Here is a 14,150-nt window from a genome sequence, read left to right on the forward strand (position 1 = left end):
CTTTTTTTTCTTCTTTTTTTTCCATTTTTCATTTTTCTTTGTTGTTTTTGACTGAGGGCACCTGTATCTATTTTATCACCCGTGTAATAGGATCTACTGTATTTTTGTTTGAAATAAAGGAGGAATGTTATGTTAGTGGACTGTTCCACCAACAGTGTTAATGTTAGGGATGTTCAAAATGTCAACCCTCCTCTCATTAGGAGATGGTTGGTGCCGGCAGGGGGGAGGGGGTCAAGGTAATAAAGGAGACCCGGGGAACCTGCTCGTGGTCATTTTACCACTCCACTACCTTCGTGCCCGTGTCTCACTAGGCCTACCCCCCTTCCCCTACAATTGAACACGGGAGTACTGACACTTCTCAGGAGCGAGCAGGTACTCTAAATAATGAGTACCTGTATTTCTATAATGCTATTTAAAGCACTGAACATCACAATAGCTCTTCGCTTCTCTACACGTGAATAATTTGCATGGTCATTTTATGTTGTCAAATAATTAGCATTTTTCATACCTTCCCAGTCTTGTACCTCACATTGAGCGTATCTTTTCTAACCTATTTCTTAAGATATTCAATTCACTTTCCCATTAACATCTCTCCCTGTCGCCTGTCATGTAAGTAACGGCAAAAGCACCTATGGTTGCCTGTATCACTCCCACTGCTTAAAATAAACCTCTAGTAACAATCTACCCTTCACATGTTTCCATCCAGTAGTCATCTTATTATTTATGTGGCTTTAGGATCTGCAGGGACGTGATGTCTCAGTAGTGAGGCCATCTGACAGGATTCACAGCTCCCTTGTGCTCACAGTAAAAATCTGAAGCAGCATTTCTGCCAGCAAAGCTGTGTGTTATCGTAAATATCATCTGAAAAATACAGTCTGCGTTGTAAAACTTTACACGCTCATCTCTGCCAAATGGAACTGAAACCTTTTTACTGTGTATACTTTTGCATCAGGACCAGCCTGCAATAATGGTGCACTACACTTCCAAGAGCTGCTTTGATAGTGTTGGAAGCACTGTCAGAGAGGCTCCTTTCCCAAAGAGTGTGCATTCAGCACTGAAGCAAAACAGCCTGTTTATGGTTCAGTGCTGGCAACACAACACACAGTACAAATGTTTCTGTTAATACAGCTTCAGGCAAGAGTCCCACAGGATGAGCGTGTTTTCATGGAATCCGGTTACAGATACCTTGAACAGAATGCTCCCTCCACATAACCCAGGCTGCTGTGCAGGGATCAGAGAAACCGGCAAAGAGAATACCGCCATCTAATACACCCCACCACAAGTACTCACTTAGGCACATTGAGGGCTGCTTAAAAGTCGAGCACAGTCGTGCAAGAGCCGAGAATAATGGTACCCTACAGTCTGTGACACCTGTGTTTCTACCTCACTTCCTATGCAATCATCTTACAGAATTTATTTACATGAAGTACTATCACGAAAATCAATACTGCAAATTTATTTTATTTAAAGCAAAATAAAATGAAAGGGGAGCACGGGCACTATTCAGTTTCACTTACTGCTCAAATAAGCTTAATGATGTCTTTTCTCACTTGCATGTGGTTGTCGCTTTAGATTGTGGTTATGTCCTTGGTGCAGCCAGCTCATCACGATCGGCAGGCTGGATCAGCGCGCAATGTGCGCGCCATTAGAGAGTGGGTCAGCGTCAGTATGATCAGGCAAGCCGGCCTCGAGGGTGGGCTGCGCAGGTGTGCAGACGCAGACCGGCCTCGCTGCAGGGTCTCACTGAATGGGACGGGTATGACGAGCTCCACTTGAAGGCAGCTCTAAAGCTCCACAGGGGACCCATCTTTCCCCGCAGAAGGAGAATCGCCTATCAGGGCCTGCTTTAGGGTTCTGCTACCGGTGCAGCTGCACTGGGCGCTGATCTGGGGAGGGTGCGCTAACCTCGGAGGGGAAGGGCTAAATTTAGCAATAACTTACTATTTGAAAGCACCTGCTGCATGTTATGTTATGTTATGTTACGGTTATTTCTAGAGCGCGCGAATCACCCTGGGGCATCTCGGCGCTATACCTGATAGAAAACTAAGGAAAAAGATGAGAAACGAAAAAGAAAGAGAAAGAGGAGACGGTGGGGGGGGGGAGGGGGATGAAAACAACTCACAGAGGATCAGAAGAGAAAGGTTTTCAATTTTTTCCTGAACGTGATGAGGGAAGGGCAGGAGCGTATGGAAAAGGGGAGCATATTCCAGTAGCGGGGGGCGAGATATGAGAAGGATCTCCCCCCCGAGCGGGCAAGGCGGATTCGTGGGATCTTCAAGAGCCCTAGAGTATTTGACCTAAGGTCAAGAACTGAAATTTGTTTAGTAAGTCTGCGTGATAAATATTGAGGTCCTTTCCCGTTTAAGGCCTTGTAAGTAAGACAGAAGGTCTTGAAATATGCTCGTTTCCCTATTGGGAGCCAGTGAAGGTCAGACAGTAGAGGGGCTGACGATGAGCCCGGAGGGCGGTTTAATATCATTCGTGCGGCCGTGTTTTGAATGACCTGCAGTTTCCTAAGCAGTGTTGGGCCCACATCTGCCAGTAACGCGTTACCATAGTCGAGGCGAGAGATCACCATGGCCTGGACCAGAGTTTTCGGTGCGTGGTAGGTAAATAGGGAAGGATTTTTCGTAGGAGCCGTAGGCTATAGAAGCAAGAGCTGGACGTTGCTGCTATATGATACTTCATGGATAGGGCTAGATCAAGTTTAAAGCCCAGGTTTTTTACCGTTTTTTTGGTAACGGGGGGTAGCCAGATCGTCGGGCCAGCAGCCCTGGGACCAGTACAGAGAGGCTTTCCCAATTAGCATAATTTCTGTTTTGCAGGGATTTAATTGAAGATAATTCTCAGTCATCCAATTCGCGATGTTGCACATTCCTGCTGCAAAACGAAGATGCTCGAATTTTGCTTCAGGGTTGATTTTAAAAATGAGCTGAGTATCATCTGCGTAAGAGATTATCTCAAAACCAGATGAATCTGCAATCTTTGCTAACGGGGCCATGTACAAATTAAACAAAGTAGGGCTAAGGCAAGAACCCTGGGGGACCCCTTTGTCCACCCAGTACTTGTCTGAGTGGTAAGGTCCCAACCTAATTGTCTGGCTTCTGTCCGACAGGAAATTCTGTATCCATTTTAAAGCCTGATCTCGGATACCGCAAGAATGCAGTCTCTCCAATAGCTTGGCATGTGAGATGGTGTCAAATGCTGCAGACAAATCCAGGAGGACCAAAATAGCTGATCTTCCGGCATCCATTTCTAGCCTCAGTGAGTCCGTCACTGCCAGGATCGCGGTTTCAGTACTAAATCCTGGCCGGAATCCTGACTGTGACGGGTCTAGACGATTGTTAGATTCTAGGTGGAGACTCAACAGTTTGTTAATGGCCGATTCAAGAAGTTTGCCCATTAAGGGTAGTAGAGATATAGGCGATAGTTACCCAATGTAAGAGGGTCTGCAGCCGGTTTCTTCAAAATGGGGCGAACAAAAGCTTCCTTCCAGGCTGGGGGAATAATACCCGAACTAATGGAACAGTTGAAAATCTCTTGAATTTCCGAGGCGCAACATGGGGCTAGTAAGGCCATAATTCTGAGGGGGCACAAATCGCTAGGAGAGCCTGATTTAGCTGAAGATATTCATTTAGTAACTTCCGTTGTAGAGAGAGGTTGAAATTGAGTAAGGTTGTCAGAAGGCTGCTGATCATTTTCTGTAGATCTCCTACCGGAGGTTTCGGACTGAGTTGGTGTGGGAGGGAAATTAGCATAGATCAAGTTGATTTTTTCCTGGAAATGGGTCGCAAGGGAGTTGCAGAGGTCCTGTGATTCCAGTTGAGGTGGTCTGCATGCTTGAGGTGAGACGAAGTTCATGGTTCTTTGTGCCTCCATCTTTCAGGTGTCACTAAAAATGTTGAGATAAATATTGTAATTAATGTTCCTGTGAGAGAGAAAGATTAGAGTTTTGTCATAAAGCAGCACAGAGGGTTAATATGCCAGCAGCAAAGCACACATACCATACAAGTCACAGATCTAGATTTTAAGTGGGTTACTGCTTTTTTCACAGGGACCCCTCTGTTACCGCAGGTCATAAGACACACCCCTAATGTAGAACAGTGACTGTTATGAACTGTCATCAAAGAGCTGCATGCAATCTGCATATAGTAGGTTGGGATGTTCTTTCCCCCCCCCCAGTCTTTCATTATCTATTCCTAATGTTGCTAAAAATTGGGTTCCTTTGTGTAGATATACATTGTTATTAGTACCGCCAGCCATCATCAGTGCATGAAAGAAATTAAATGTATGTGAGAGAGGGGCTGTGGAGAGAAGAGGGTCACTTTTGCCCGGTGGTAGCGAGGAAATCCGACGAGGTGTTCCGAAGGGGGAGGTGATGAGGTGGAGGGGGGTTGTGGGCGCCAAAAATGATTGTCGCACTGGGTACCACCAGCGCTAAAGCCGGCTTTATTGAGAAAGGCAGCGCACGTGCACCATTTTCGTACTGCCCAGGACACCGGTAATCCCGTGGATGTCACACCCATGAAGATGTGTCACATGCTACCCACATGCTTTGCAAAGAAGTGCTTTTGGTTTGGCAGGCTACAGAAAACGGTCCTGTAAGGGCCTGCGGAGAATGGCACTGACGCCTAATCTCAGATTTGTTTTCAGCGCATTTAATGGATCAGCAGGAACTCCTGATCACGTGTGGACAGAAAGAGTGCCGCTGACCAGAAAATAGTGCTAATGGGGGCCCTTCGAGATGAATTAATCACTGAATCTCTGAATGCAGACAAGAGACTTCAGCCTTTTTTTGTTGTTGCAGTTTTTATGTACTTTTTTATAGATTACATGAACCGTGAGCAGTGGCAACACAATCAAGCCATTCTCTTTTAACAAACACCTTCTCACAAACACACTGTTCTCCTTTTAGATAATCAGCTAACTCTTTATCCTTGTCATAACTTTCCTTAGATCTCCCCTTGCTCACCTTCTCCATCTGCATAGTCACCTTTCTATCCACCTTGTCTGGTCCAGAGCTTCAACCTCGTTCCAGACTGTCTCGCCTTCAAGGATATACATCGGGTATCTCCGTTACTCTATCATTTGTAGCTTGATATACCAACATCCGTTCCTATAAAACTCAACTCCAATTTAATCTACTCACCATTAACGACAGTAAACTCTCCATCACTATCATATTTGCTCGCTACACCAAGTCATTATCTTGCAGTCTCTATCACATCCACCCCTTGTGGTTAAATGCCAACCTTTCCAAAACAATTACACGTCTCCTCTAAGACTGATTGCACCCTAGTGTCTGTTCCAAGGCACCATGGAATGCAGGCCTTGATCCTTAAACACCTCCTCCAACAATGTGATCCTTGCCTTCATTGTCCCTTCTCTAGCATCTTTTGTTTGCACCCATTTGGAATGGTGGCCAGCCACAACCTATATGTATCTCGTTTCCTCTTCTAGGGCTGTGACTGGCCCCATTAAATCTTTTGAACTTTTCCTTGGCCTTGTGGGAATTCCCAGTAAAGACAAATGTGTTTCCATGAGTGTCTTCATTGTGTCACTAGCAGCACAAATGACTTATCTCTCTAGTAGTCACAATACATGTTCTCTGGTGGCTGCAAGGGTTTAGAAAAACAGCACGTGTGGAACACTTCTCTCAAAAACAGCCAGCGATATTACTCTTCAACTCACAATGGAAATTTGTCACACTAGAATCCATAACAGGGTAAATACAGGATAGATAGTGTTTGATCCTCCATTCGAACACCACATTGATGGTGTTTTGAATGTGTTCATGTTCTGGTGCTACAAATATATCTATAACCTACCATTGTCACAGGAAGTGCAACTGAGATCATTTATTTGTTTTATAAAGAGGTGCCATTTATCTTTACAGCAGCAGGTCGTATGCATTTGACCCGTTGTCCAGTCCTATATCTCACAGGTTCTACTTCCATCTGTTGCAGCCTCACATCAGTGGAAGAGGAGCTGGCCACGGTTTCAGAAATGGTCCGAGAGAGACAGGAGAGGGTATCTCAGCTGCAGAAGGACCTTCTGATTGAAGAGCGAACCTTGGATCATGGACAACGGTGAGATGGCGGAGTGTGATAGAGCACTTTGACTATGAACAGGCTTAGGGTTAAATGTAGGTTTGCCAAAAGGCATCTCCATGTAGGTATGACTGCCTGTTCTACCGAAACATCTTGTAGTCAGACTGGAAGAAAGTGGTATTTCCCAAGACAAAGAGGGAAGGGAACCTCAGTATTATTTAGAGGATTCACATCTGGATGTATTCAAAGTGCTCACTAAAGCTCTATATAAGCTCACTTACATGTAAGTAAATGTCGTCATACCATTTGGTGATGCCTGGAGCATGTTTGATCAAGTTTACATGCACCATCCCTTTTCTCAGTAGAATTACCATCCAACTTGTACTTCCACTGATGCCAAATTGAGGAAGAGAACTGTTGGTCTAAACATCAAGTAATATGCAATGTAGACAATGCACTTTTGAATGCGAAACACTTTCAGTACACACTAGAAAAGATGAATTAGTATCCTGAATTTGTGTGTGCCTTGCTAGCTGAGTGATGTGTTGCGATGCAATGATGAGTGTGATGATCTGTTGCATGAGAATTCTGGGCAGCCATTGGTGCCCTAAGCAATGTCTAAAGTAGGGGTCACCTACCAGTAGCTCGTGAGCTACTGTAGCTCTCCAGCTACCTCTGAGTAGCTCACCTATGTGCAGCTCAGCTTATTGAACTAGAAATATTTTGCTTCGTTGAATTAATATACATATTAAAAAATTGTGGTCTAAAGCATCAAGTGCACACAGCATGTTTTCTCTGAAGTGCCTGGACACGCATGTGAAAGACTCTGAAAATGGGTATTTTGTTTGCAAGATGAAAAACTTCTTGGGAAACAGGGTGGAGGGAGAGACAACTACATAAACCTCCAACTGCTCACCTGACAAAACTAATTTCATAAGAACATATCACAAGCCTGCCCTCCTACACCATTCAGTCGAACTCAGTTACGCCCTCCTTAGATTGCCACTCTTAAAATGCTTCTTCCTTCATTCACTTACTTTTGTGAGCCCACCATCAGTACTCCTACTGTTTGTGTCAACGGCTTTCCCACGGGACCCGTTCCTCAAACTTTGAGGAAAAGAGATGGAATCCTGAGTTCCACTGAACCACCAACATATCTCTTCCAGGGAGAATATAGTTTTAAATGCACTGCAACATAAAATAAAGAACTATTTGGTTTCACAAATTTCAATGAGGTGGATTATGTGTCTGAATAAGAGACCTGTGTCAGATTTGAAAACAGTCATCATAATGAAACTGATTACAGAACAGACTAGAGAAGCATGAATTACAAAGTCGGGTGCAACCAGGTTAACTCCATTGTGCCGCGATATATCCCTCCAAGTATTGCCTTAAGCAGTGTTTCCCAAACTGTGTGTCAGGACTCGTTGATGGGTCGCCAGACCCTTTTTGGTGGGTTGCGAAAGTCCAAGCAATAAATAAGATTCCTTTAAATTCTGTATCTATCTGGTCACATAGCTTCCCTTCGAAGACAGAGATCTATGTCTGGCTATGCCTTCTGTCAAGTTGCTGGTTATTTTTAGGTCTCGCAGACCTAGTGCTGGAGCGCGCATGCGCTCCTCGCTCTGTGAGGCTTATTGTAATCGGTAAGATTTCAGAAGTGGTGTTTAAGCCCCGCCCCTGTATTACGTCATCATCCATGCTAAACGCTGGTTTTGGATTGTACAGACGGCCTCTTAGTTCCTCCTTGTTACCGCCCTGTCTAATTTTAGCCCTGCCCATCCGGACTGCACGGTGTACTTGCGGCGGTACACTATTGACTTTATTAGTTGGTGTAGGCACTTTTTTCATTAAAGTGAATCTGCTTTCACGTCTATACATAGCATACATTTTTGCGGCATTACACTGTTTTCTTTATTATTATTATTGGGTGAAGCCAATTTTTCATTTAAGTGAAGCTGCTTTCACGTGTTCGTGTTGTGTTGATGCGTGGCCAAGGAAGCGCCGAATGTCCTCCGATTGTCTAATAATAAGCCACGGAGAGGTTAGTACGTTCAGGGTAATACACTGCATGTTCAATTTTTGCTTTTCTGCTTTCACGTCGCTGTGCATGTTTGTGTTGTGTTAATTTGTGGTGAAGGAAGCGCCAACTGTCCACCGATTGTTTAATAATAAGCCACAGACAAGTTGATACGTTCGGGGAAATGCGCTGCGTGTTAACTAGAATGGGGCAAGCCATGAGACAAAGAGGGAGGTAGAGGCTCAAGGGGAGACAGAGCGAGAGAGGCAGTGAGAGATTTCACGTGTTTGTGTTGTGTTGATGCGTGGCGAAGGAAGCGCCGAATGTCCTCCGATTGTCTAATAATAAGCCACGGAGAGGTTAGTACGTTCGGGGCAATACGCTGCGTGTTGATTGATTGATTGATTGATTGATTATTGTTGACCGTTCGATTATTTAAAATCATTACAGTAAAAAGCTAAAATAGATACCCACATACCAATGCCCACCCACCCATGCCACCCCCGTCCCCAGCCATCCCTTCAGCTTTAAATCCCAGTTTCTGATAGTCAATCTTGTGTTGCAAAGTCTATTTTGCCTTTGATCCGGGGGTTTAATTCATGTTGCGACAATGTTCAAATCACAAACACGTGGAGTGGCGGGCTAACTCTTTTTGCCCATTGATGTTATGCCAGCACCTTATTGGCCCATTAACCAGTCTCTGAAATTCGAGAGCTTGTGGCAAGCCATTTATACACGTGCGTCTAAGGCCTGTCTGATCTGGTGAATAAATGTTGCTGCTCTTGCGAGGTAGTGGGTTTTTGTTTCCGAAAGGCACCAATCTGATGCCTCCTTGCACGTTCTGATGCCGAGGTCTCTTAGAATGGGGCGAAGCAGCCTTTGTCGTTCGCTGGTCAATTTGGGGCAGCAACATAATAGGTGGAGCCAGGATTCCCTTTGGTAGTTGCAAAGACAACAAGAAACTGCTCCGTCTGCTTGCCCACATGCTGGATTAAAGTCCGCAGTTCTAAGGGCCGTTAGCCTCATAAAAAGGATTTTCCTGCTAGCCTGGGCCCCTAGTGCTTTCCATAGGTATTGTTGAGCTTTCCCCATGGTATAAGATTCGTCCAATGCATTGTGAGGGTGTTGTGGCGAAGTGCAGTTAGAACCTTTTCATGCGAAATAGAGCGGACTTGCCGTTTGATAATATTTGACCAGGCCTTATGCGGGATGCGGGATATCTGGTAGAGACAGACTATTGCATTCGATGTTTAGGGTCCCTATTGCTTTGTCCAGCTTGATATGCCGGGGGGAGTCCTCTTCTCTGAATATTGCTACCAAATGCTGTTTGAGAGAGTTGTACGAAGCTTTAAGGACTCTAATATAATACTTAATTAGGTTCCCCTGGAGGGCCAGGTCAGGCCTGCAGAGCCCTAGTTCCAAACTGGGTACTTGCAGCACAAACTTGTGGGCTTTGAGCTGAGCTGCTGTTATAAGTCTGTCTAAGGCTCCCGGAAATGCCAAATGGCTGTAGTTAATGGCCGGGATTAATTTTGCCTTAAGGACCCTCAACATGGGGTCTGCTGTTGGGCTGGACAAGCGTTACGCTGCGTATTCAATTGTTGCTCTTCTGCTTTCACGGGAGAGGTTAGTACGTTCGGGGCAATATGCTGCGTGTTCAATTTTTGCTTTTCTGCTTTCACGTCTCTGTGCATGTTTGTGTTGTGTTGATTTGTGGCGAAGGAAGCGCCGACTGTCCACCGACAGTTTAATAATACGGCACAGACAAGTTAGTACGTTCGGGGCAATACGCTGCATGTTAACTAGAATTGGGCAAGCCATGAGACAAAGAGGGAGGTAGAGGCTCACGGGGAGACAGAGCGAGAGAGACACAGAGGCAGTAAGAGTGAGTGATATACGCCAGTACTCGCCAGTGTGACAGGGAGCCACGGAGAGGTTAGTACATTCCGGGCAATACGCTGCGTGTTCAACTCTTGCTCTGCTGCTCTCATGTTGCTGTGTATCTTTGTGTTGTGTTGATTTGTGGCGAAGGAAGCGCCGACTGTCCACCGATTGCCTAATAATAACCCATGGACAGGTTAGTACGTTGAGGCTTCTTAGTCCCTCCTTGTTACCGCCCTGTCTTCTTTTGGCCCCGCCCACCCAGACTGGATCTTTTACTTGCGGCGTTACACTACAGATGCCAAGCTGAGTCCCCCGGGGGAGAAGGGAAACGAAGAAGGTAAACAAGCCTTCCAGCTGCCCTATCGTCCCTCCCTCCCAGTCAGGCGCTATCCTCCAAGCGTAGTGTAAATACACCGCTGGCCTTCTGTCCGACCCCAGGGGTCAGATTTTTGCCTCTGCTGTTCATCCTTCTGTAGTTACTGAAAGGTGCCACTGAAAAATCCTCCCCTTTTTAGGTGCTCATGTTTTTCATTTGCATGGAAAGTAGAGGGGCAAAACTCTAGGGTGCTAAAGCCAGCCTCTTCCTTGTTGTCCAGTTTAACTGCTGACGTCATCACAGCTCATAAAATGGCCAAGGCGTCCTTAGAACAGGGCTATGCCGCCAGCGGGCAGTGGGCTGGCAGCGTCGCGGGACCGTTTCTCGGGGTGAGGAAGCTGATCGAGGACACAGCATGGATATACACAGCACAGAAATATGCTCACAGCCCTTCGTTGTTGGTATAAAGGCGGTCACAACAGGCCCTAAATAGAACTGATTTCCTAACGTCCCAGAGCGACTCCTGTGATCTGGTTACAGTAAGGTTTTCTGGTCACATTGTGTATCCATACCGTGACACAATCCGCTGAGGACACGCTGGCTTGTGCCCCGTCCATCTGCTCTTCTATTAAGGCCCTGTCGGTCTCGTGATTACAGAGCTATGCTTGTACAGGGCCTGTGTTGGGCAGCTAACACCACAGAAAAAACAGGCTCGCCCCTTGTCGTAGAATCTTCTTCAGAGAGGGACAGGCAGTGAGCGACGACGTCGTGCCCCGAATGTGAGGCGGGGGGTCGGAGTACTTGCAGTGTATTTGTCTCGTGGCTCGGGGTGTCAAGTTAAATAAATAATGTAATTCTTTCGACGGCTTGTGTTTACTTCAGATGGATATTCAACAGATTGCACGTTTCTGTATCCCAAAACAAAGTATAATTATCACGCCCCTTCTATTAGGGCAAAGAATTCAAGTTCCAAAATAAACAAGGCAGGATTTTGTTTCGTTCGAAAGCTACATGACTCTGCGGTCCAGATGTGTGAACAATACAAGCTAGAACAAGCATTTGCAATGCAATAGGTCTCGCATTTACGCGGGTTTGAGCTATTGACATTGCAAATGACAATGACATTTATTTTTGTTTTTAAAACATAACTAAAAGACATTATCATTTACAATGCCAATAGCTTAAACTCTTGTAAATGCGAGACCTATTGCATTGAAAATGCTTGTTTAAAATGGGCACTGGTGTTTACAAACTCCTCTCACTTTGCTGTCTGAGAAGAAAGGTTAACTGAATTTTGTGACAGGAATGGCTGTAGGATGTCATTTTTTTGTAACACACATCACAATTTAAATACCTTTAAATAAACTGCAAACATTCAACAGTTAGGAAAGCAAAAATGAAGCACAGTTTTTGTAATTCTGAAGTGTTATAGAAACAAAGATTTTAATAGCATCAAAACGAATCAAGACACTTTATTTGTTGATACACACTTGATAAATACACACTGAAATTATTTGTGGGCAGTATAGATTCACCAGAAACACTGTATAGAAGATGTGCTGGATGTAGATGAATTGCACTACCACACGATGCTTTAGTTACATTAAAAAATCGCCTGCCTCATGTCCACTAATGCTCGGTGGCTCGCAAAAGTTTTTTTCGTTGTGAAAATTGGATCGTGGTTCTAAAAGGTTTAGGAAGCAATGTCTTGGAGGAATTTACGCAGGGATCAGTGAGGGTGGAAACATGCAATAAAAGTGCAACCCTCATTGGCCTCTATTCTGACCTTCAAAACTTTGCATGGGTGATGAAACTGCCTGCGGTGGCAGAGTAACAAGCCTTATGGGTGTTACTCTCCCTGCCAGTTTTACAGATCGCAAAAGGCCAGGAATTCACTATGAAGGGCTGAGTGTTTTTCGATTGTGAATATACTGAATTATATTATTGCGGCCCGCCTAACATGCGTCACGCTATAAAATCTCTTTATTTGAAAAAAAATTGGAAAAACTGGACCATAGCGACTATTCCCAACTTCTAATATTCCTTGTCATCCGAAACAGCACAACTCGCCCATTTTGAATATGTAAACTTACAACAATATACCATGCAAATTCCAATTATCATTCATTTCAAATTAACGTATGTTATGCCTCTAGTGGAAGGTCATTTCCTGGTTTACGAGGCACGGCTAGTTTCTAATTAATGTCCACCTGTTGGGGCAAGAACTTATTTCTTCTCATTACCCTCAAAATGACAAAACTGGGCCGTGCTTTTCTAATCCTCGATTCCTTGCAACATCACTTTTTTTCTGAGAGGTTGCTAACAAAACAAGTACCACATGAATTTGCTTCAGCAAAAGTAAATACTACCTATACGCTGCCAAGTTACAGTGAATGGGAGATTTCAACATGCGTGACGGTGGATTTAAAGACTTTTACTTTACCACAAGTCGTCAAAAATTAGGCCCTTATTTTTTGCCTACGCCTACCCAGGTGCAGGACACTGGAATTGTTTAGTGGGCACACAGCGTGCATTACACAATCATAGCCTGAGAGAAGAGGGTCTTTTTCTATTTTACCATATACAAATAACGGGCACACTGCCTATGGCCTTCTTGTGAATTTTTTTTTAAACTCAGATTTGAAGTAGCAGTAGAAAGCAGGGTCCTTTAGCGCTTTACTTCACCCTTTGGCCACAGTGAGCCATGACCAGCGCTGTGTCACTTTGGGGCGTCACTTTGTTGATGCATGGATTCGGAGGGCACTCTTTTGTACTACCAGTCAGACTAGTGATCGAAGCATTTCCAAAACTGGACTTGTTAAATGTTAAAATATGTTATCAGAAGAGCTATATTCCCAATTAATTATCAATTTACAACACCTGTTATGCAAACAATGGTCACTTCATCCAGACTTTGAAACGGTTTAATAATGTATTAAAGTGGGAGGCGGTCCATGGTTGTGGGTGAAATGTGCTTTAGAGAACTGGCTTGTGTCAAATGGCATTGGCAGCCTGAGTGTAAACCATTGTATTTTGTTTCTGATCCATGTTCTAAATGGTAATAAAATGCTTTATTAAAAATAAAATAGGAGGCTGTGCTTATTTTATAAATTAATTCATTCGATCAGGAAGAGTACTGCTCTATGTAACTCTTGTGCTTTTTGTACATGATAGAGCTCAAATTGCGCTTTCGTTTGTAAGGGTGCATCGTAATCATGGATAGTCCGCACCTGCATATCATCTTTTATCGTGTTAGCATTTGTGCCATTAGATCATGTACTATAATAACGTGTAAATTGAAGTGATAGGCATATTTTCGTATATAACATTGAGAAATTAATATTGCAATCACGTATTATTCGATGAAAGCCTAAACGTAAAGAATTTTACATGTGACTAATTGTAAGAAATGGGGGTCTCTAGTTGGCAATGGCTGGCCACTGTCCAATTAGGGACCCTTCTTCCTAAATCAGATTAAGAGGGCCACAACCTTTGATAAGCCCTGCTCAAACCTGTGGTAACATAGCACGAGCAGCTAGGCTTATCTCGGAGGCAGTGTGTGAAGCATTTATGACCATACACAGTAACACAGTGAAGAACACTACAAAGGGAACCACACATATAGCTATAAAAATTATGTATCTTTATATATAGACTTAACACAAGACCAATAACGATAAAAGCCACAATACTGTGAAATAGGATTACTCTTGAAATGCTGCAAAAATAGTTCAAAGTGTGCAAAGAGAAGTTCAGTTCAAAGAAGTGGTCTCTGCGACCCTTTTACTTACAAAGTACCTGGATTTCGTAGCAAAACCACAAAAACGTCGCAAAGAAGCTGTAGCGATGATTTTGGGCACGCGAGGCCGGCGATGCGATG

The 14,150-nt window shown here is 44.2% G+C and overlaps 1 protein-coding gene across 3 annotated transcripts in view; it reads left to right on the forward strand.

The window, feature by feature from the left end:
* The window catches only part of FES (FES proto-oncogene, tyrosine kinase), a 580,113-nt gene that overhangs the window by 406,830 nt on the left and 159,133 nt on the right, over nt 1-14,150 (forward strand). For all 3 annotated transcript variants that reach the window (XM_085644363.1, XM_085644367.1, XM_085644366.1), the window contains exon 9: nt 5,967-6,089. In XM_085644363.1, the coding sequence (XP_085500489.1) occupies nt 5,967-6,089 (123 nt within the window). The remainder of the gene's footprint in view (nt 1-5,966; nt 6,090-14,150) is intronic.

Source organism: Triturus cristatus, chromosome 3_1 (genome assembly GCF_964204655.1).
Source record: "Triturus cristatus chromosome 3_1, aTriCri1.1, whole genome shotgun sequence".
In the NCBI taxonomy this organism is placed as follows: Eukaryota; Metazoa; Chordata; class Amphibia; order Caudata; family Salamandridae; genus Triturus; species Triturus cristatus.